We start from the raw sequence: 24,563 nt of genomic DNA, 5'->3' as shown, positions 1-24,563 counted from the left end.
AGCTAACCTTCATTTTTACCAAAATTCATCTTAACCTACTTACCCTTAGATGCTGGCTCCAAACCAAGTTTAAAACACCCTTTGAAGACTCAGAGCTCCTCATTTGAACCCTGAGGATGTAGTCGCCAACCTGAGCCTTCATCAAGAACTTTACCTTAATCCAAACAGTCCTAGTAACCCTATTTCCAAGCAGCACCTGGAGTCTTCCACAGTAGAATGTTTTAGTGCACCTGACTAAAATTCTTTGCTGTGTTTCCTTACTTGAGGTGTGTTTCTTCCCTCCCTGACAGGAGAGTTTGGAGAGGTATGCTTTGGGCGCCTGAAACACCCAGGGAAGCGTGAATACACAGTAGCTATTAAGACCCTGAAGTCAGGTTACACAGATGAACAGCGGCGGGAGTTCCTGAGCGAGGCCAGCATCATGGGGCAATTTGAGCATCCCAATGTCATCCATCTGGAGGGTGTGGTCACCAAGAGCCGACCAGTCATGATTGTCACAGAGTTCATGGAGAATGGATCACTGGATTCCTTCCTCAGGGTACCACAACCAGAGTCTCCCACAACCGTTACCTCTTCATCTTACTGTGTGCCAGTCCCAGATCTGATAATTTTGCCTGTCCTTCCTCTTCACTCCTGTCTGTATAAGTCCTCAGTTGCCCTCTTCAGGTGCAATAGAAATAATAGCAAATTATCAGAGTAAGTGGGTTTGGGCCAACATGGTGTGGTGAAAATATTCTAAAAGCTCACCCATCATATAAAATTTCTTCATTATTTTAGACTTCTCCAGTTCAAATAATTAATGGTAAACAGTACTAAATTGTTTATCTTTGTACACAGCCTTCCAGTTCCTTATGTGCAGGCTCCAAAGTTTGCTTTTCTAATAATGTTTTTCAGACTTCATTCCATTGAATGTTTTCAAGTTTCAACATTGTAATGAAGTAATGGAACTTGTAGTTATTTTTGGATTCAGAGTTTCCAGTGTTTTTTTCTAGTAATGAAACATAAATACAGACATTTTTGTAGTATAGATGCTTCACTTCTTTTTTTTACTGATTCATGTGCTAATTCAACCACAAATGCTTTGGCAGGTACATTTTGAAGGGCACATGAACCCATTGCGTAGAATTGCATAGAACCTATTATAAAGATCTTAAAACAGTAAAGGCAGATTTGTCTGCTCCCATTCATTTAGCCATCTTAGTAGTTAACGAGACTAGGCATAGGATGCTAAAGGAGGATATGGCCACAAGATGAGATTTGTCTTCAGAAAAAGATCACCAGTGTCTGACTTCATTTGAGATTCATTGCTTTAAGCCCACCCTCCTTCCTTATTTGCTGTCCCTGAACCTTCAGATTTTGGTTGAAGTTAAGATGCATGTTCTCTAACTTCATAAATCCACCTTGTTACCTTGCTCTTTGTTAGTCTTCCCTGTTGGCTTCATGTTCTGTGGTCATAAAAGCCTATGTTTGCCTCCACACTTGCAGCAGAAAGAGGGACAGTTCAGTGTGTTACAGCTGGTGGGAATGCTACGGGGGATTGCAGCTGGCATGCGCTACCTTTCAGACATGAACTATGTGCATCGTGACCTGGCAGCACGTAACGTCTTAGTCAACAGTAACCTTGTGTGCAAAGTGTCAGACTTTGGTTTGTCCCGCTTTCTGGAGGATGATGCTTCAAATCCCACTTATACTGGAGCTCTGGTGAGTTACCACTATGGAGTGAGTTACTGCAGTGCTGCCCCCTATAATTTTTTCCTGTGTTCCTCCTTGATTTGGTGTACCCTTTTTAGTCCATCATCTTGAGACCAGAGAGACCAGTGGGGCAGAGCCTTCTATCTTGTGGGCTATCTGTTCCAAACCAGTAAAAAACAAAAATAACTGAATATCTGATCCACTCTGCCATGTGAAATGGAGTCTCAGTGCCATTCTTTGTGGAATGATGGTGAATAGGACAAACCTCATAACCTGATGTAGGTGTTATCTTTCCCCTTTCATTAGTTTCTTACAGGAAGTATAAAGGACTGAAGGAGAGACTGAAGTCCTGTACTACCACCCTTTGAGGAAAGAGTTGGTTTTTTCCTACAGAAAAGATAACTGGCATAAGTATATTTATGGGCTTACAACCAACCATCAAATGAACTTATTGCCTATGAAGTTCTGACACCTGTTATACATACTACAAAAGGGGTGGGAGTATAACAGGCAGGTTGAAACTACCATTTGCTATGCAGGGGATGAAGAAGAATTCAGTCACTGAAAAGTGAAACAAGTTTTAGAGGTATGTGTTTTGAAGAACCAGCACCTGAATGATGTTTCGTCTGGTGGGTCATACCTGCAGTCAGAGAGGTCAAGATGGAAAGAGGAAGGAGTTAATGCTAGCCGCTCAGTGTATCTGTCCATGGTGTTGCAGGTTGGGATTGTTTAAATGGCTTTAGATTCCCAAATGATTGTGGCTTTCAGGAGGATTTTACTGTCTGCCACCTCTCAAATGCTGCAAAGAAGAGCTATAAAAGTTAAAATCTATTACATCATAGGATTTGTAGCAGCAAGGAGGCATGATTCTCTTTTTTCATCTATATTTGACAGTAGAACAAGGTGGAAACCTTGAACATAGTTTGAATTTAAACCAACAATGTCTACGAGACAGCATCAACTGGACTGGCACCCCATGCTCAGAGTTGTGTCATGCTACCGGCATCTGATCAATTCAGTGATGTCATTTCCACAAATAGTCCTTATCTCACTAACATTCTGGTTGCTCTCTGACTGCTTTCTAGGGCTGCAAAATCCCCGTCCGTTGGACTGCCCCTGAAGCTGTCCAGTATCGCAAGTTCACCTCTTCCAGTGATGTCTGGAGCTATGGCATTGTCATGTGGGAGGTGATGTCCTATGGTGAGAGGCCTTACTGGGACATGTCCAATCAGGATGTAAGTTTTAGAAGTGGTGAGAATGTACATCTGCCTCTCTGTCCTGTATCAGTTCAAGTAGAAGAAAGTCATACACCACCAAGTGATTGAAGCTTGTTTGTCTTTTATTTTCCCAGCTGTGATAAAGCTTTGTTCTTCTTTTTCTGCAGGTAATTAATGCCATTGACCAGGACTATCGCCTGCCACCACCCCCAGACTGCCCAACTGGTTTGCACTTGCTGATGCTTGACTGCTGGCAGAAGGAGCGGGTCCAGAGACCCAAATTTGAGCAAATAGTCAGTGCCCTAGATAAAATGATCCGGAAGCCATCTGCCCTCAAAGCCACTGGCACTGGGAGCAGCAGGTGAGATGAGGATTTAGTGCAAAATAATAAGGCTTGTCTCTCAGTAGGCATCATGAGGAAAAGAAAGCAGTAAATCAGGCTATATAGTATTTTTTCCAAGCCTCTCATCTGAGACTGGGAACAAATATGAAGGAAAAAAAAAAAGAGGGAGAGGGTTGGAAGAACTGTATATCCTGATTCACTTAATGGGTGATGAGGAGATGTGAGTGCTGAATGTGAGGGGAGATAAATCTCTTGATGAGGTGCACTGAGGATGAACAAGTGAGGGATCTTAGGGAATGAAGGGAGGGACACATCTGGGTGCAGCTACACAAGATATTCTGTGATCACACAATACTGTGTGATCACAAGAAGTGATGAAGGAAAAGAGCTTAGCTTATGTAGGGAAGGAAATCTGTAGCTAAGACTAATTAGGACTGCAGCTTGCATCCCATATTTTCCCAACTGCATTTTGCAGCCTGATGGAACCAGAGGCAGGAGGTTGGCAAAGGAGAAGTCTCTGGGGGGCGTAAATGGCACCAAGATTAGATGGCTGTTGGGCTGATGACAGAATTACATCCTGCTGGCTTGAAGGGTTTTTCCCCGTGGTTATAAACCTTGTCTCAGTGAAATGTAGTCCACAGCTTAGGGAGAGAAAAAGTGCCTAGTCATGCCCAGTTTACTAAAAACAGCACATAAAGAGAGTTATAGCTTTTGGACAGGTTCAAGTGATGGGGAAAAGAGCAAATGCCACGTACAAACAGTCAGTTCTTTGGCGTTTTACTGCTATGCTTTTATCTGATGGGTGTTGGGGCTGAAACATCGCACTCATTGTCTCATAGGTTACTTTCTGATCCAAGGAGTGCATCTAGGAGAAGGAAAGCTAGTCACAAAGGTAAAAAGGTATAAGGTCTCATCTCTGCCTCAGAAACCTCCTCACTGCAACTCTTTGCCCAGCTAATAGGTCTAGACCCAGAAAGTGTGGAAAGATCTGGGGCAACAAGAAGAGAATGTGCCTGAGAGAGTATAAAATCAATTTTATGAAGGAAGGATCAATTTCTTGGGTTGGGTTGATTGTTTTCAGGCAGAAAAGGGCACACAGGTAGTCTAGAAACAGGGCATCAAGGTGGGACTTTAGGAATCCGGGCATGAAGAACAAACATCATTGTTCTCCATTCTGTGCTCTTCAGAGGTTGCATTCTCTCCCTCTCATAACTCTTACCTTACTAGTGTGGTCAGCTGATGTTGATAACTCTGGTTTTTAGAACCTGCCTCTTTTGCAGACCATCTCAGCCTCTCCTGAGCAACTGTCTTCCAGATTTCCCTTCACTCAGCAATGCCCATGAGTGGTTGGATGCTATCAAGATGGGCTGTTACAAGGAGAATTTTGACCAGGCTGGTCTGATTACATTTGATGTCATATCACGCATGACTCTGGAGTAAGTAGAGGGGCAGAGAGCAGAAGATACCGGACACTGAGTTTTCCATGCAGAAAGTGAAAGCAGTCTGAGAAATATTTAGTAAGGGCTATATGGAGAATACATACACATGAAAAAGGAGAGGGAAGCCAGAGCAAAGTAGCTACTGTTTCTTGCATTTTATTAGGGTCTCTGGACACCGTTCATACCACTGTACATTTGTAATCTGTTTCTATAAGCACTAATACTGATCCTGTGTACACTACAAAACATATTGTCAGTGTTGCAGAGAGACTGTTACATCAGAATGTTCATGACAGCTGCCACAGGTAATAACCACTTTTAAGGAGAGGTGTAGAACCAGCCATACCATATACTGGGTTGAAGTGTTATGTACAAGACAGGAGCCAGGAAAAGGAACATTCTTAGAATCATAGAATGGTTTGGGTTGGAAGGGACCTTTAAAGATCATCTAGTCCAATCCCCTGCCATGAGCAAGGACATCTTTCAGTAGATCCGGTTGCTCAAAGCCCCGTCCAACCTGACTTTGAATGCTTACAGGGATGGGACATCCACAACTTCTCCTGGCAACCTGTTCCTGTGTCTCACCATGCTTCCTTATATCCAATCTAAACCTATTCTCTTTCAGTTTAAAACTGTTGCCCCTTGTCCTGTCACTACAGGCCCTGTAAAAAGTCTTTCTCCATCTTTCTTGTAAGCCCCCTTTATATATTGAAAGGCCGCAAGAAGGTCTCCCCAGAGGCTTCTCTTCTCCAGGCTCAACAACCCCAACTCTCTCAGCCTTTCTTCATAGGAGAGGTGTTCCAGCCCTCTGATCATTTTCATGGCCCACTTCCACTGCTTCTTTTTGTATCATAACCTACCAAGTTCTGCCAACACCCCCTCCACGCACACACATTTGCCAAGCAAAAGCAGAAGCCTTGTCAACTGTTTCTCAAAGATACATATAGCCATATATCCATACACATTGATTTGGATCTACAGGGAACTGGACTGGGACTGTTCAGAACAAGAAGCCCATTTTAACACCTTCCACATCCTCTATTCTCTTGCAGAGATATCCAGCGTATTGGCATCACCCTCGTTGGTCACCAGAAAAAGATTCTAAACAGCATCCAGCTCATGCGAGTCCATTTGAATCAGCTTGAACCAGTTGAAGTGTGATGTTTACACCATCCTTATTCCACTAGTCTCAAACTCTGGAAAAGTTCTGGGGGAGTTCAAAGGGATTTTCACTGTAAGAAAAAGAGATGTCAGTATGCTACTTGAAGACTTAATGCACCTAGAGAGTGCACACTACATGTACTGTTCCATGAACAAAAACAAAGCCTTGCCATGATTTGAAAGCAGAGCTAAATAACTGGTAGCATTTAAATGTGGCTGACGTCATACATTGGGAATGGGTTGAGGGAGGGAAAGTTATAATACCATGGGGAGGACATGGAATAATAGGTTGGACAGATCACAAGCACCTGTTGCCTCTTCTCTACCAACAAAAGGTATCGGACAACTTTACATCAGCAGGCTTTATCTGTGGCTGGGAGCCCAGCAACGCTACAAAGACATGACAAAGGTAACAAAAAATTACTATTTTTTCCCAAAAGAATGCCATCATGGTGTGAGACATTATTACTCAGATGGAGATGAGCATCAGGCTATCACTTGTTATGCCAGCTTGGTCTGGAACTCAAGTTCCAGTTAGTGCACTGTGGTAAGCAGTAAGACATGTCACCGGGTAAAGAGGTTAAGAGTAAAGGGGTCAAAATTCTGTGCTATTTCATGGGCAGTTCTTGGGTCTGCTCCATGGTCCAGGAGGGAAACTTTCTGTGCTGAAGGAACAGCACATCTTTAGTGCTATGCAACTCTGTTTATGGGACTGCAACAGAATGGAACAATAAGGATTCCTAGAATCCATCCTGCTGGGAAACAAATAGGTTCTGGTCCTCACAAGCCCATCCTTGAGAGGAAAGGCAAAAGTTGTGATATTCTGAAATCCTGAGCACCCAGAATTTGGGTTTTGTTCTCTTCTGACCCCCTTACAGACATCGAAGAGTGTGACAAAAAAATCTGAAGCCCTTTGCTGTTGAAAAATACTTGCTCTTCTTCTCACCCTAACCAGCTACATCAATGGGCACAGCTGGTTGAATACTGTTTCTGAAGAAAATGCAGACCTGCAGTAGTCAACTCCAAATAGACAATTGGAACAAGAGACGTGAAGCTCTTTCACGAGTTCTTGTCAAGAGTGACCCAGGAAGGGTACCAGTCCCACAAGTCACTTCAGTCCTTAAAAAAGGAATAACAATGTCCTTGGGATGAACTCTGTGTCTGGTAGAGGTGCATGAGAATGACCAGTATGACAGAGCCTGTGTCTCCCTTCAGACAGACTAGTACCTGCTTAAGGAAAGATCTGCTTTGAGGAGGAGCAGAGCTTCAGGACTGTATCTTTATATCTATCCCTATGCAGGAGTATGAAAACACGAAGCTGAGCTTGAGAGGAAAACTCATAAACTATACACTTGTCCACCTCACCAACACACAGGAAAGGAAATGGAAATGGAAATGTCCACCTCACCGCTTGTCCACCTCACCAACACATAGGAAGGGAAATGGAAATGGCCTTGTTAAACAAGACCCCAATGAAGACATTACAGAAAAAGATACCTTCTTTGTGTCTAGAGCAGAAATAACCCTAGCTGTTCCGATCTGTGCCCATCTGTTGGCTCACTGTGAACTAGTCATGAACTTACCGTATTTCCCCAGCTGTCAAGGTTAGAATAGCACAACTTCTGCAGATACTATTCCTGTACGGATTTAAGGATTTCCCCTAGTCAACCCAGCAATTGAAGACTGAGAAGCCACGTTTAATAGTTATTGAAGAGTCCCATAATATGATAGGAGGTGCTCCAGAATAGTTGCACTAGAACAGCCAACACAGTTCAGACTATTACACCATTAGAGCAACATTATTGTTAATTTTTTTCAGTTGAAGCGGGAGAATAGCAATGCATTCTTTCAAGATATAAAAAAGTCAATACAAAAAAAATACAAGGAAACAAGAATAAAACATTCATAGCTGTACAAAGAGAGTGTGAAGATTAAAAAAACACACATCAGACTAGAGTGAGTCCAATCCTAGAAAATTTGAGTCTGTTGCTTTTTAAGAGGTTTCTACAAACTTGTAATACTCACAAATCCAGTTACATGTATGCTGACTGACTGTCAGCTCCACCTACAGCATCTGAGACTGAACAAGTGTTGTCCTCTTCAGAAAGCATATTGAGCACAAGATGTTGAGTGGAATCTCTGGCCTCTAGCACCTTCCATATGTATTCACCAGAGGACAACAATGCATATATGCATATTCATATATCAGTGTATTCTAGAAGTTCTGCGGGCCATTTGGGGAAACACGGCAGGCTGTGTTTTCCGTGCCTTGGGTGGTCAAGATGAGTGGAGAAATTAGTGATCTAGTTCAAATCCTATGGCCTCTTTTCAGCCTAGTGGAAACATATGCAGAAAATACACTCTCTCTCTTCATGCAATGGGAGACAAAATGGGAGCCTTGTCTGAATCTCACACCAATGACAATGAGGTTTAATAGCCCCTTATGGGGAGCTGCAGTGAAATGAACTGCTTGGTGGTAGTTCAGGCAGTAGGACATTTACTTTCACATATGAAGTCTATGGCAAAGTTGTTTTCACAGTCAGAGGAAAGGGATTTACTCACTATACCAAGGCAGGCAAGTAGTGATTGGACATCATAGATCTCTTCTTCCTCCTGTTCTAAGGCAAGGTTGAAATGTCCCTGTGATAGTTCCAAGGTGTCAAGTGTCAAGATGTCCTGGCTGTGGCTAGAACTGCACAGGGACAGGCTTGGCGTCGCAGACAGAGTGCAAAAGAATAAGTATTTTCTGTAAGAAGTCTCTCCATTCTCTTTATTCCCAAGTTGTTCCCTATTTTCAGAGTACTTCTTTCATAATTTAGGATGCAAAGGCTCTCATGTTGCAATGCATCTTGTGTTATTTGTCATCGTGTTGGCCCTCAACTCTGCAGGCATTGAGGAAAGGCAGTCATGGCAAAAGCATTAGAAATATCCTGATCTCACTTTTCTCAACCATGTGAAAGCAGAAATCCTACATTCTGTTTCCACAGATGTCATCTGGGATGTCCTGCAGTATATAAGCACCCTCAACAGGTAGGGATGAGAATCAGGAGGGAAAGGAGTGGGGCTCACCTAGGCACCTGATATCTGTCCTTCACCAGAAGAGTGAGAAACAATGCAAAAAAGTCTTACAGAGCCATATTCTTTGCCAGAGAAGCAATGGGAGATTAACAAGTTATTGCCCACATTTACTCCATATGATATCTATAATATGCAGTGCATAAGAAGACTGAGTAAATTAAATGCACAGGTATCAATGCGTAGACCTTCATGAGGGCATTAGGCATTTGTATGAAAACTCAGAAGAGTCATACCTACAGTTGGAGACAATATATTGCGAAGACTAATAGCTTTTCTGCTTGAACACCAACTTTTCACTATCTGGAAACAGGAAGAAACTTCACCTTAAGGCAAGCTGGTTTGTAATTATTCCAGATGAGGTTCCCTGTACCTGCCTTTTTGGTGTCTGTTGTTGGACAGTCTCCCAGACAGACAATTGGATCTGCACCAGTACATCAGTTAATGTATCGTGCTGCCAAAGAGCACGTCAGGCAAGCAAGTTCCCACCTATGCTGCTTCAGCAGCCAAGTGGAATTCTCAGCCAGAGTACATGTCTGTGCACCCCCTGCTTCACTAAGCCATGGCATGTTTATGTCAAAAGCAGGTCCTGCTCACCCAGAGTATTCAAAGACAGCACATAAGATAAGATTTTTGCATCCAGGCCTGAAATGATGTTGAGGAAAGGCTCAATGACAGTATGACTTACACAGTGATTTCTATGTTGGCACCCAAGTATCCTCAGTGCATGTGCAGATGATATGGCTTGTAGTTCCTATTTTTTGTTTTGTTTGTTTGTTTTTTAAAATTCAAGGATGTAATCTTAGGGCATATTTTGACAACACTATATTAGGGCTAGTTGAGGGAGCACAAGCTGCTTACTGCTACCGAGGGAAAGCTGAAAGAGTCTGTCTGTTTAGTACAAATATATTCAGCACCTGGGACTATCTAGAAAGAAAGAAGCTGCTGTAGCTTCCTTAGTTCCAGACAATGCACATGTTATTAAGCTGAATGAAACCTCTGGGTGTGGTGGGAAATGATGAGCAGCACCAAGGAACTTACCTTTAATAAGCAAACAAAGGTAGAGCTGTCCCTACCACTGGATCTTCTTTGGTCAGGGATTCCAGCCAATGAATCTACCTGAGGGCTAGTCTAAGTGAAGGTAACCAGCTTGAATTCATCCTGCCTTTGGCATACTTTCTCGGCAGTCAACTACACAGCTCTTAGGCATACAGGTGGAGCTAAGCAATAGATTTGGGTTCAGGACGAAACCAATTCTCTTCCCTGAAACCAGCTGATGCTAGAGGGGGCAATGCAATGAGCTGTTCACATGTATTCCATGCTAGCAACTATTCATGAGTATCAAGCATCCTAAGGATTGTAGAGCACATGTAAATTTGAATCTCTGGATATCATTAAAAGACAGCATGGAAGAGCAAACTTCGTGTCCTACTAAAAAGCTAGTCTAATCCTTCACTTTTCAAATCTATATGGAAAAAATGGCACCTCTCAGAATTTACATTTTGTTATGCATTCAAGATCATCATGCTCTGTGTATGAAGCTGTTCCACTTCTGTGTTACTGAAAGGGCTGCACTATTTACATCTGTGCAACTCTCTCTCATTGCATTTTAGTAACTTTTATACAAACCTACTACTGTCCATGCATTTGGACAGCTGTAACAGACTGATCATTTATAAACAATTCTGTTGCTGAGAACAGACTCTAGTCCTCTTTGAACCATATTGACTCTGCAAGTGAACAGGAGATTAAAGATAAGAAAATCAGGTTTATTCAGAGAAGTCAGCTAGTTTGACAGATATGAATGAGAAGGCACTATCTGAAATAAGCTATTTAAAAATAGAAAAGCTATTTAAAAGTAGATCTATTAGATTTGCTCTGTTAAAAAGGACAGTGATTATAATGTATCCTAATGTCTCTACTATAAGTTAAGTTGCAAAAGTGTTGCTATTTTAACCTGTCATCTCTGCAGACCCATAACAAGAACAAACTAACAACAACAATAATAACAATGATGATGGTAAAAAAATGTGGTTTTCCTCAATTAAGAGAACTACTGTAAAAATAACAGTAGTCCAACAGCTGGGTTGCCTGTGATTTGTACTGAGAAGCAATGTGGTTTTTTGACAAGTGAAATATTATTGCAAACTGAAAGATCAGTCTATCAAACCTACCAATTAGGAAACTAAATGTCAGCTTAGGGACATACTTAGGATCATGTGAACAGCTGCTTAACTGCATGCACATAGAATGAGGATGTAATATGTATTGTTAGGACTGCTAGACTGGTTTTATTCAAATTTAGGATGCTTTTTTAGAATTCTCTAGGAAATAGTACTAAGTTATTAAGCTAACACTGAGGATCTTAGGTTGACTAGCTTCACGCAAATATATATCATAAAATCAATGAACTGTTCTTGAGACTTCCCTTATCCAGCCACAGTCAGAATGCAGCACAACTGGCAAGCTGAACTGTAAGTTCAGCTTTCAGTACCACAGACCTAGGTGTGGTCCCTTTTCTTATGGCTCTGAGATGATGCCTTCTCTTCAGGAAGGAATTTGCTATGTTTTTTGTGTGAGAGCAATAATATCTGTCCTTAATCTTTGTTTGACAAGGTCAAACAATGTGAGGTAATTTCCATGTGTCACAGAAGCACTAGACGGATAGCAATGTATTTTGAAAGTCAGTTTTCTTTAATGCTATCAGTATGTAACGGTCAAATTCAACAGGAATGTTATGTTGCATTGAGGTATAATGGCCGGATGAAACAGGAATATTAGGTCATAACACTGCGATGAACACAACTTGTTTACAGGTTCAGGATGTCAGTTGGGAACTAGTACTACACGAACTGTAACCAAATCTAAGCTTAGAATGATGACTCAAAATGCGCAATCGCTCACCGATAAGGCGAGGCTCTCGACCTGCAGGAGTTTCCGTGGACGGCGTCCCAACCCACAGGGAGAGTCCCTGACTGCAGACCCGTTGCTCCAAGGAGGACTGGCTCAATGTACCCTCTGGCGGGGCTCCATTTATACCCTAGGTCAGATCGGGGCTCGTGGTCATATATGGTCAGTGGTCTAGAAACTTCTCTCAACCAAGTGGTTTCACTGGTTGAGGTGTTTTTGGCGGGCTCGGGTAGCTGGGGCACGTAGCTTGGGGCACGGTGTGTACGTGACTCCAGTTGCTGGCCGGCTAGCTGGCTCGACCCCAAACCGTGGCTTCTAGTTTAACTCTTTCCTTCCCGTGGTTGAGAAGTGTGCACCTGCCACACCATGCCACCTGGGTATCATCCAAAGACAGTTAGGTAGGACACAGGAATTGTTTAAAGGAGTGCAATTCAGGAGTGGGAGTGAATGGAAAAGAACGGGATGATACTCAAGATTAAGCATGAAGAGACATTTTCTAGCAGTGACGGTTTATGGGGCTGTGACTATGCTGAGACATTTACTTAGGACCCCTATAAGCTGTGTTCCTCACTTCATGATGTGAGCATGTTCCTGACTTTGTGATGAACTGCAGATGAAAATTCTCTACTTGGGGTATGGGAGTGGGACCTAATATAATCTAACAATGTTTTTAAAGCTCTGATTCTATCTTTTTCCTGGTTCTTGTCCAGCCTCAGATTTCAGAACTCCACATCAGATCCCAACAATCCCATCGTGCATTATGGGGTTTGTTTCACTGGGTCTGACTTCTTAGAACAGGGTGGTCCTTCCTGATAGGTTTACACATGTGAATTTACTGTGTTTAGTTGTCTACTCTAACAGAATTTACCTGAGATACCATCTGTCCCCTAGACCATATTTCTGGCCACAGATTCCAGAGGGAGGACAGAGGTATCATGGAAGCTTCCTCTCCAGCATGGCAGTAGTAGAAACAACCTGAAATAAATAAATAAATATTTGCAGGCATTGAGAGATGCAGAAACAGAGGAAATATAGAGTATTTTCGTAGTTGCCATGAGACCAATGTAGCAAACATAAAATCCACACTTCTAATCACCTTTGAATTCGTGAAACATTTACAGGTACTTCTCATCTAGCTCTACCTTTGCTCATAAGAATTCAGTTCTTCCCTCCATAAGAAAATTCACAACTCTTCTCAACTGAACATGCCTCACTTGTCAATGGGATCCCAACTCTGCCCGTTCCAGGACTGACAAGCAGTCTGTCCCTTCCAACACACTCTTCATAATTCACAACAGGAGTTACATAGCTGAACAGTTTTCTCACCTGTGCTCTCCAAAGCTCACCCTGCTCATGAGCCACTCTCCAGCGGGTGCCAGCCATCATGGCAATGAACAAGTTGAGCATAAGGATGCCATACATGAAGGGTAGGTCCACTTCATAGTTGGCAGGTCCACTTCATAGTTGGCAGGTCCATCAGTGATGGTGAGGAAGAGCTCAAAGGTGCTAAAAGTGCCATGGGCTAGTTGTGGAAGGGGCCCAACTCATCGGGATCCTGGGTCTGGAAGATAAAGTAAAAAGCTAACAGAAAAGAAAGGAAAAAGAAGAGGTAAAGAAAAAAACCCAAGACTGTTATCACGGCCTTGGCCAGCATAATCTGATTATCTCTGTAAACTACAGCATCAGATTTTAGCCCAAACAATAGGACAAGACAGCCACATCTATGTATGTCTATGTCTGAGTTTATTTACTTATAACTACTTCAGTTCGCTCTTACGGTCTTCAAGGCTCCCGAGTTCAGCATCCTATTATGTACTGATGGGCCAATATTCTCCTCTCACCCGCTGAGTTATCCAAGCAGGTTGGAATGAAAGAAGTATAATGGTTACATCATGCAGACATTGTATTGCAAGACAAACACAATACTTGGCTGTGCTGTATTCAATCATACACTTTGGGAAATTTTAGGGAACACATCAATAACAACAGTAAATTCATATTGCTTCTGAAGAAGAATGAGAAGAATGTAGATTATCTCTTACTACAGGTATTGGAATTTTTCAGAAGTTGGATCAAATTCCAGCAGTCCTCTTCTCTTCCTCTGAATTCATATCCTGAATTTAGATCCTCTGAATAAGCCCTCCCTTTATGGACCCAAGTCTGCACATGAGATCTCCAAATATCATCTGCAGGTTAGGCAAAGTACTAGCAATAAGACCAAGTCTTCTCACAAAGAACCACGAGCATATTGCCATGGAAATTATGGCAGAAGAGGGAACACTGATCATCTAGTCTGATCTCCTTTACCCTCCAGGACGTTACATTTCACCTCTTTACCCACTGTTGAGTTTAATTTACACTTGACTGAAGAATCTTTGCTAGAAAGGTGTATCTTGATTAATTCAGGAATAATGAATCTACCAGATACCTTGGACTGGTTTTCCCCGTGGCTACTCAATCTTACCGTTATGATAATTTTAATTGCTGTTTGCCTGGCACTTTTTGTACACTACCCAATTTGGATAAAGAGCTGTTTGTATTCTGGTATTTCTGCATTTTCCACCATCATCAGGTCACATATTCACTTCTTTATACCCTAAAAATTTGAAATATTTAAATGTCTCCCTGTTACACATCTCATTTGGCCCTCCCATCATTGTTGTGGTTCTCTTCTTCATCACATTTTTGGGCATCCTTTTTAAGAGGACAATGTCAAGAATAGACAAAATCAGTCTCACTAATACTATACATGGACAGGGAACCAGCCTCTCACACTGACTCTCTTCACTGTTTTTTCACCCACAGATCACAGTAAGCCTTTCACAATTGAGTTCTTTGGCTGCTAGGGCACCCAGATCCTTCTGACATAAATGTTTCTTTACAAAATCCATTCTATGTAGACAGAATGTGCACTTTTTTTTTTCCCCAGATGTCAAGGACTAGCCTTAGATGAGAGTTGTCAAAAAATGGATCTTTATATTGGTATTTTACAATATTAAGCAGACTTTAATCAGTATTATCAATCTATTCTGCAAAATAATAGACCATAAAATGGTCCATAGGTCAAGTTTGGACCATGTAAGGTCCATTTTATGAGAGCTTTGCTATCCAAATCTCAAACCAAATACTCACAAGAACCACCTGAATTAAGGAAAATATATCAGTGTCTGACAATTCTTCCCTTGACACAGTTTTCCTTTGCTTGTTCAGGACCTCCTTGTCAGAAGAATCAGGCATCTAGCTATTCCTGAGCTGTAAGCCCTTCTTAAATACAGTGAGGACTGAACCTGTGGCTTCAATTTTCTGAAACTCCAAGGGCAGAGGAGTCCCAAATCCTGGGCCATACTGCTAATGCATTTTTTTATTATTACAATTAGGGATTTACAAATATAAAATGTCTAAACAAGGAAAGTGATCCAGAATTTTTGTCTCTGTCACCTAAAAATGTAATGGCTTTATCAAAGGTCAGCCTTACCACCTGCCAAAATTTGTTCATGACTGCTGTTTTGTATTCTATCAATTTTTTCCATGCCTGCTTTGGTTTGTTAGGTATATTCAGAGTACCTATCAGATCAGGTCCCATACAAGGTATAGTCAGAGCAAAGTTAGACGAGATGATAAACTCTAAGTCATATATGTGTGATCTGATGGGTGAGCATAGCAGCAGTATCCCAGGATCTAAAATAACTCAGTCAACAAAATCTTAAACAACTATATCCTATTACCTAAATAGATCAGGTGGGGGAACTATGGATCACAGGCTTGGGCATTTAGGTGTTAAAGTCTTTTAGTGGACCTGGATGCTCATGCTATAAAATTATCCTGTCATTTATTATATAACTCTAATGACACTGTGCTGTTGGGGTTGCACAGGACTGCAGTCTATGTGTTCCATCATAGCAACTCAATGTTTTGTCCACACATTGCTTGGGATCTGTGATCCCATTCACATGTGAATTTACCATGTGAATTATCTAGTCTTTTAATCTGATGATAGAAATAAAAAATAACCTGCACCCCTTCCAGTCCTCTTTTCAAATTGATGCATCATAGTCAAGATCCCACAATACCGAACTACTAAATTCTTAAGTAATAGTATCCTTAATATCCTAGTCATCAATCTACCCTGCTTTTTCATTTTTTGGCATACCAAGTCGAATCAAGGGTCCATTCTTGCATCTCCTCTGTCTTGTTTGATCATCTGGTCCTGTATCTTGTTTAATTATCTGTTTAGATGGCAGCATAGGCAAAGTGAAGTATAGATTTATCCCTAGTCCCATGAATGTAAATTGGAGAACTAATTTCATTTTCTTCAGGTTTGTAGTGTACCAGTGAATAACATATTGAATATTTTTCACCCTGAGGATGAAAAAGTACCATCCAAATGATCCAGTGGGAGGACTCTAATATGCTGACAGCAGAATGACTTGATGCTCTAAATCAACATGTTGAAGTGTCTGTAAGAGGTGGCTATAAAATAAGACTGTTTCCTGCTACATCAAATTGTTGTTCTATTTATGCCCTAAATCATAAACATCAACAGCCATATTATAACAGTATCACAGTCAACATTCTTATTTATGCAAATGCAGAACTGTTAAAATATTATTTTTAGGGTGTTTTCCCCAATAAAGGGGAAATGGCATGCTTTTCCAAAAGTGTTGCCTCTTAGTGTTACCTATGGGCAAGAAGCTAAACCATTCCACCAATACCCAGACATGGAAACCAGATCCGGTAGACTTATACTCTATTCCAACTTAGTGACTCTCTCTGCCATACTGACCATTGAAAGTGATTGCCTTTAGCTTGTGCCATTTGAAGAACCTTACTTCTCCCTTACTGATAATGTTCCCTCTCTAATTCTGCCACTGTTGTTCCTAATTCAAGAACTAACTCTGTTCCTTCAATTTCAAGCACCGTATCATAGAATCATAGAATCGTAGAATCATAGAATGGTTTGGGTCGGAAGGGACCTTTAAAGATCATCTAGTCCAAACCCCCTGCCATAAGCAGGAACGTCTTTCACGAGATCAGGTGTCATGGTTTAGGCCCAGCTGGCAACTAAGCACCATGTGGCTGCTCGCTTGCTCCCCACCCCCCCAGCGGGATGGGGAGGAGAATTGAAAGAAAAAGGTAAAACCTCGCTGGTTGAGATAAGAACAGTTTAATAGAACAACACAAGGAGAGAAGAAATAATAATAACAACAATACTAACAAAAGAGTATATAAAGCGAGTTTTGCGCAATACAGTTGCTCACCACCTGGAACACTATGCTCAGCTTGTTCCCCGGCCACAATAGCACTCCACCCAGCCAGCTCCCCCAGATATATACTGAGCATGATGTCAGTATGGCATCGAATATCCCTTCAGCTAGTATGGGTCAGCCATTCTGGCCATGCCCCCTCCCAGCTTCTTGTGAAAATTAACCCTATCCCAGCCAAGCCCTGGACATCAGGTTGCTCAAAGGCCCATCCAACTTGGCTTTGAACACTTCCAATGATGGGGCATCCACACCTTCTCTGGGCAACCTGTTCCAGTGTCTCACCACCCTCATCGTAACAAATTTCTTCCTTATATCCAATCTAAAGCTACCCTCTTTCAGTTTAAAACCATTGCCCCTTGTCCTGTCACTACAGGCCTTGGTAAAAAGTCTCTCTCCATCTTTCTTGTAAGCTCTCTTGATATATTGAAAGGCCGCAAGAAGGTCTCCCCAAAGGCTTCTCTTCTCCAGGCTGAACAACCCCAACTTTATCAGCCTTTCTTCACAGGACAGGTGTTCCAGCCCTCTGATCATTTTTGTGGCCCTCTTCTGGACCTGCTTTAACAGGTCCATGTCTTTCTTGCACTGGGGACCCCAGAACTGGACGCAGTACTCCAGGTGGGGTCTCATGAGAGCAGTGTAGAGGGCCAGAATCACCTCCCTTGACCTGCTGGCCACGCTTCTCTTGATGCAGCCCAGGATATGATTGCTTGTCTGGGCTGTCACGACACCACACATTACTGGTTTCCACTTGGATACTGAGCCATTGACTGTAACTCTTCAGGTGCGGCCATCCAGCCAATTCCTTACCCATGTAACAGTCCATCCATTAAACCCATATCTCTCCAATTTAGCAGCAAGAATGTTGTGTGGGACTCTATCAAAGGCCTTACAGAAGTCCAGGTAGATGACATCTATAGCTCTTCCCTTGTCCATTGATGTAGTCACTCCATTGTAGAAGGCCACAAGATTAGTCAGGCAAAACTTGCACTTGGTGAAGCTGTGTTGGCTGTCTCTAATCACCTCCCTGTCTTCCATATGTTTCAACATATCTTCCAGGAGCATCTGTTCCATGATTTTACTGGGCACAGAGGTAAGTTTGACTGGCTAGTACTTCCCAGGGTCCTCCTTTTTACCCATTTTAAAAATGAGGGTGATGTTTCCCTTTTTCCAGTCACTGGGGACTTCACCTGACTGCCATGACTTTTCAAATGTGATGGAAAGTGGCTTGGCAATTACGTCAGCCAATTCCCTCAGGACCCTGGGATGCATTTTGTCGGGTCCCATGGACTTATGTATGTTCAGGTTCCTTAGGTGGTCTTAGGTGGTAAGTGAGGTGGTCTCTCCTCACTTACAATGGGTGGGACTTCATTCCCCTAATCCCTGCCTTGAGGTTCAGGGGCTTGAGAGATGTGGGAAAAGAGACTACCATTGAAAACTGAGGCAAAAAAATTGTTTAGTGCCTCAGCCTTCTCCATGTTGGTTTTCACCAGTTCTCCTGTGTTATTTATCGGGGTGGGGGGATACATTTTCTTTAATCTTCCTTTTCTGGGCCAATGTACCTGTAGAGGCCCTTCTTATTATTCTTTCCATCCTTTGCCAAATTTAGCTCCAGCTGTGCCTTAGCTTTCCTGGTCCCATCCCTACACATTCAGGTAGCATCCCTATATTCTTCCCAGGATACATGTCCCTGGTTCCACTGCCTGTGCATTTCCTTATTACACTTTAGTTTGACCAGGAGGTTCTTACTGAGCCATGCTTGTCTCCTGCCCTTCTTGCCTGATTTCTTACACATGGGAATCCAGAGCTCTTGTGCTCTAAGAAAAATGTCCTTAAAGAGCTGCCAGCTCTGTTCAGCTCCTTTAACCCTGAGGGCAGTTTCCCAGGGGGTCCCATCCATTAATTCCTTAAAGAACTGAAAGTTTGCTCTCCTAAAATTCAGGGTCCTGACTCTACTCTTCGCTTGGCCTATATCCCTCAAGACTGTGAATTCCAACAGGAATGCTTCCTGCTAGTCTCCTGTGCTTTGTTGATGTGACATCCTGTGGAATGAACACGTTCATCCATTCTTGCCATTGTTAGTGGATTGGATGTGACATCTTTCACATTACCCAGGGAACAATATAAACACTTCCTATCATCCAGTTTTTCCCCTTAGAATGACTTCCTAATTAAAGGAAAAATATTCCTTAAATGGTTTTCAGGTAGCAATCTTTGAATCTGTGGCCACTCTACCAAAAGGCCTGAGCTACAATCCTAGCTTATATTTATGTATGGAATAATTCTAAAACTGCTAGGCTGTGTAGCTCTCCCTGACACATTTATTAGTTTTTCTCTCACAGTCAAAGGACTTCCTTAACTTAGCTTCTGGATCATGATGGTAAAGGGTCCAGGCATCTGGAAGCCTTATGTGACGTCCATGACATTGCATCATCCTAACATCAGGGCAAAGGACATGGGCACCACCTCACCAGTTGTGCTGGTGAGACGCATCACTATGGTTACCAGAATCATGCAAGCATATGTGATGCTGCAAAGGAAGAAGAGGCAAAAATACAGAGTTGGAATCACACCTTCTCCTACCTCCCTGCCCCATCAGGTACCTTCCATTTGTTAACGTTCCTTGACACCATCCTCCCTCCATCTATAAAATGGTAATGTTGTTACATACATCCCAGAAACAAAATCCCTCTGAAATCTGGAAGAGTGGAACCTTACCTGATGATGTGGAAAGGCCCTCCCAAGATGGTTTGTCCAAAGTATTTGGTTGCTCCAACTCTGAAGATATCTGGAATCTAAGCGGTATACACTGTTTACATTTGTATTCAGTCAAATTGCAAACTGAGGAAATATTATAAATGTAAACTGTTCTCACTTACCTCCAAGATCAATATTATTATAGCCCCAGTCACTGTGACCAGTTCCCCCACCAGCCGGAGGTTATCCTCAGGAGTCACATAAGTTTCCTGAAAGAGATCTCACTACATTAGAAACTGACAAAGATATGACCATAAGGCTCCATTTAAGCAGGCCCAGTGGTGACCTGGGCCAACAAATCCTCCTCATGGTATAGCTTCTGTCATAATTCTTAGTGTTATTATGAAACTCTGCAGCCTAGAGAACTGAGCATGGCTTAGTCTAAGGAAAACTGATTTAGGTCTCAACTGCTAACAAAAGATGGCTATCTAATGACCTCACAGTCAGGTTCACAGTTGTAGACAACCTAGTAGACGATGATTTTCAGAGGTTCTGGGCATTTGAATTGCCAAAAAGTTCACCTGGAATTGTGGATACCTATTCCGTGGAATATGGCCATGGATATTTCATATTGTCCATTGAACTGGAGCACTAAAAATCACAAGCAATTTTCAAAGCACTAGCTGCTTCTTTTCCATGACTCTCTTTCCTCATCCATAAAATGGAAATAAATCATCAGTTTCTGAGAGGTATTAATAAGCAGAGCTCTCCATTAACACCTTTACATACCTTTCACACACAAAAGCAAGAAAAGAATGAGGGAAGAGGTTTTGAATAAAAAAGGCAAACTAATACAGAATCACATAATAGCCATTTGTTTAGCTAGTCCACATAGTGGGGACCTATCTGCTATCTTGACTACATCATGTAGCTTAAATGTCCCCAGAACTGGAAGTAGCCAGCTTTAGAATGCCTTAAAGTTTTGGACAGTGTTGTAGGATTTAAAGTGTGCTTCTCAGGAGGAAGTGTTACTTCTTCCTTTGTAGTGACACACTATGCCTATGAGAAATATTGCATAGACAGGCACAGGCATGCCCGTATCTGTGGCTCCCTAAATAATGGGCAATCTATTGCAGTGTCATGCTGAGTTTCAGTGCAGGCCATAAAAGCTTATTCAGGAACTCCAAATATGCTTCTAGGACATGCTGAAGCCTATGCTGCCTTGCTATTTTGACGTGGGAAAGCTAGGGTGAAGCTCTTAAGTCACTCCATTATGTCTGCAGGGTGGCAGTCTTGCAGTCATTCCCAACCCTGGTGGCTGACACTAAGGACTCCCTGTGTAGGCTTAGTCACTTTGGGATATGAAGAGAACATGAAGAATCAAATACCTGCAGCAGTTTCTGCACATAGATAGTATTGTCTCTTTGATCTGTTTTGGTGGTGTCTTGAAGTTTCAGAGGTCGGTAAATGCAGCACATGGTGAAGCAGATCATGTAGAGCACATAGAACACAGCCAGGATACAGAAACAGCTACATCCATATTTATTCCACTTGAGACTCACCAGCTCAGTAACAGGAGTAAGATCAAGGATCATCTGGGCCTCAGAAAAGAAACCAGACTAAATTTACATTGTCAATCAGAAGAGTAACCTATGAACAACTCACCCCAGACTGGGAAGACTGTCATTGCCAAAGTTATCACAAACCAAGATGAAGTAGAACCTTCCAGTCTTGGCTGTACCTCACTCTACCTGTCAAACACAAATGATTGAAATGCCACAGGCAGAGAAAGACTAATAGAAAAAGCAACAGTTTTTCTCACTGACCTATTCACTCCTTTACTGCCACTGCACCTATTTAAACACAACAACCTAGTGTACTCACTAGATAGACAATGCCATAATAACAACAGAGAAAGAAAGTAGGATAAGGGGGCACTTAGGAGGAAAAGAGGACACTGGGACCAGGCCATTCTTGGACATTCAGCCCAAATTCGTCTGAGATTATGCCAGTCGTGATGTTCCACTATAACAGCTGCACTCCTGGCTTTCAACATGTGGACAATTCTAATATTCTGGGATATTTAGAAAGTGTGCAAAACTTTCTCAGTGAAAGAAGGAGTTAGAGATCAAATAATACACTTGTCTCTTCCTTGTGTTAAGTTCCAAGAGAGAATGATTATCTTCCCATGAGTCAGTCTCAGTGAGGTCATACAAGGTGGAGGTCAGAGGGCCAAAATTCCACCGGACATGTTTTCTTTTCTGCATGAGGTACTGAAACATCTAATTAATGAGTTGGGAACAGCTGAAACAATAAAAACATTTACTCAAACCAATCTCCTTTTTAGTCTTCCCAGATTTCCCAACTGCCTTGCTCTCCTGCAAAGGGAGAATGGACTTGTCAGTCTCTGGTGTTACCAGATTCTCAAGCTAAGTAAGCTGATCTGGGTCAATAGCAAGGTGGAAAGACTTCCAAAAATCCCCATGTGTTACACGCATTACCAGTTTAACAGAGGTCCTCTTTTCCCTCAGCCAGGACTGACCCAAGTCCTTGCTGTAATGTTAGGTGATTAGTAATAGATGTTTCATCTCCTAAGTCACTACTGACCAGAATAGTTCTCTGATACACTGTATGATAACTTGTTGATGATGATGCAGGAGTTGAGAAGTTCTCTCTGGATCAGCACAGGTCCAGTCTTATCACATTTTACCTTGGGCAGCTGCATTTCTGCATCTAAATGGTCCCATACAGAGGTAATCCATCAACTCCTTCAGTTCAGGAGGTGATACAGTGACAACAGTTTTAGGTAATCTGAATGCTATTCACATACTCACTGTCATGTTGCCTTCTATGCCTGCTGGCTTGAATGGAGTGAGTCCCTTGTTGTTAGGAATCTGGTCCAGGGCTTCCTGCCCCATGTTATTCCTTTCATAAGAAAGGATGAGATTGTACATCTGGCAGGCAAAGGTCTTGTTGTGTTGAAGAACCAGGATATGGAGAACAGTGTTACCTGTAGAGGTCTGACAGAAAATGAGATCTTCTGTAAAACAATAAGATGAAAAACCCTCATCTCCTAGCTATGACAGACTCTTAGGGAGTCCCTACTCAGCTTCAGTAAGAGAAAGCAATTTGTTAGCACCCTGCACCCCCTCAGTGCACTACAAACACATCCACTTTAAAATCTAAGGATAGCAGCTGCCAAGTAGAGGCCTTCAATATATAAGAAAAATCATCAAAAAGGTAGTTTGCTGCTGACCTGAAGTGGATGCGATAGCTTATCAGTACAAGAGCCTCTTTCCTTTCTGATTTAGGACTGGTTAATTTGGAACTGAGCATTTCTCTGTCCAGGTAGCTCTAGGATCACAACCTCTCCAGAGCAGATTGTTTTCTCCCCTGGTATTGCTTATATCTTTGAAATTTCTGAGGATGCAATTCTCACACATTGCAGAGAATTGCTATGAAAACATTCTAAAAAAGTGACTGTATTTACAGTGTCACTGCATTTACAGTGAAGTAATCAAGAGTAAGATTAGACTACCATCTGTAGCAGATTTTATCTGAAAAATGTCTAACTCTCTGAAAAGTTGCTTTTATTAAGCAAGTACATGGAGAGATAAGTGACTCTCTTTTGGAAGCTTTCATGCTTTCTCAATCTGAAATTAGACAATGGCCCAGTAGCAGTTTTAGAGGAGAATATTGAAAACTCAATGGGATGGAAAGATCTATGATGCTAGTTTCAGTAGGAGTAGATTTTAATGTTATTGGGAAAGAAATGGAAGTAAAAGTGTAATATACAGATATGTACAGCCATATATAAACACAAGGCACATATATATACACACCGCAGGTATATACATATATACACAACACAGATGTCTGACTGAAAAATAATTGAAGGGTCAGTTTAAAAAGCAGTAGGAAATTTTTCTCCTAAACTTACTTGCTTACACTCATAGATCATGGCATTGACAATTACTAAATACAGTGGCCAGATCATTGTCTAACATAAATCATCTAATGACATTTATTGCGCTATTCCAGTTTTTATCAAATGACAATTCAGCTCAGTAGCATGTTAAGGGGAAAACCCAACTTTATAGAGAGAAGAAATACGACAAGCAAGTTACAGAATTTGGAGAAATGAAAACAGAAATGAAATATGGAAATGAAAACAGTTACGGTTTTGCATTCTTTTCCATCTGTCCTGCAGAGATTTTCTGCTCTTCAGGGGTAATTCAGATTAACAGTACAATGAAAAGATGATTCTCTCCTGCAACAAGGCACTATGCTGATCTCACATCTTCTCTATTTTGCCAAATCCTGGCAGCAGAAGTGTTCCAACATTTCAGAGAGAGTTTTTTTATGATAGACAGATTGATGTTTTGTGTCAAGAGAGAGCCTTACTGACTGTTAGCAAACATATAATTCTTCTTTACTTTTTCTACTCTAGTTTTAAGTGACCAGTGCTTTGAAATGTCTGCTAATTGCCTAATATTTTGTATCCCAAGTTCTGTACTATCACAAATATTTCCTGATACTCAGCCTGCACTTTTGCTTATCAAATTTCAATCCTTTGCTTTTTATATTTTGTGAGACGTTTTTGAAAAATTGCTCTCTATGGCTGTCGTATGCTTCTTTGAAGCATATGATGAGATGAGATGAGATGAGATGAGATGAGATGAGATGAGATGAGATGAGATGACGTGATGTGACATGATGTGACATGATGTGACATGATGTGACATGATGTGACATGAAGACTATAGGA

General features: G+C 41.8%; 1 protein-coding gene and 1 pseudogene across 1 annotated transcript in view; one reads left to right on the top strand and one right to left on the bottom strand.

Annotated features, from left to right (window-relative positions):
- The window catches only part of LOC127029743 (ephrin type-B receptor 5-like), an 88,882-nt gene extending 83,030 nt beyond the window's left edge, over positions 1-5,852 (top strand). The window contains exons 12-17 of the mRNA XM_050915536.1: positions 291-538; positions 1,486-1,701; positions 2,778-2,927; positions 3,077-3,270; positions 4,533-4,688; positions 5,744-5,852. Of these exons, the coding sequence (XP_050771493.1) occupies positions 291-538; positions 1,486-1,701; positions 2,778-2,927; positions 3,077-3,270; positions 4,533-4,688; positions 5,744-5,852 (1,073 nt within the window). The remainder of the gene's footprint in view (positions 1-290; positions 539-1,485; positions 1,702-2,777; positions 2,928-3,076; positions 3,271-4,532; positions 4,689-5,743) is intronic.
- Positions 5,853-10,596: 4,744 nt separating this feature from the next.
- Positions 10,597-23,792, bottom strand: LOC127015639 (transient receptor potential cation channel subfamily V member 6-like; annotated as a pseudogene).
- Positions 23,793-24,563: the final 771 nt, after the last annotated feature.

Source organism: Gymnogyps californianus, chromosome 1 (genome assembly GCF_018139145.2).
Source record: "Gymnogyps californianus isolate 813 chromosome 1, ASM1813914v2, whole genome shotgun sequence".
In the NCBI taxonomy this organism is placed as follows: Eukaryota; Metazoa; Chordata; class Aves; order Accipitriformes; family Cathartidae; genus Gymnogyps; species Gymnogyps californianus.
Note: the sequence above shows the minus strand (reverse complement) of the source record. Positions and strands in the feature narration are given on the sequence as shown.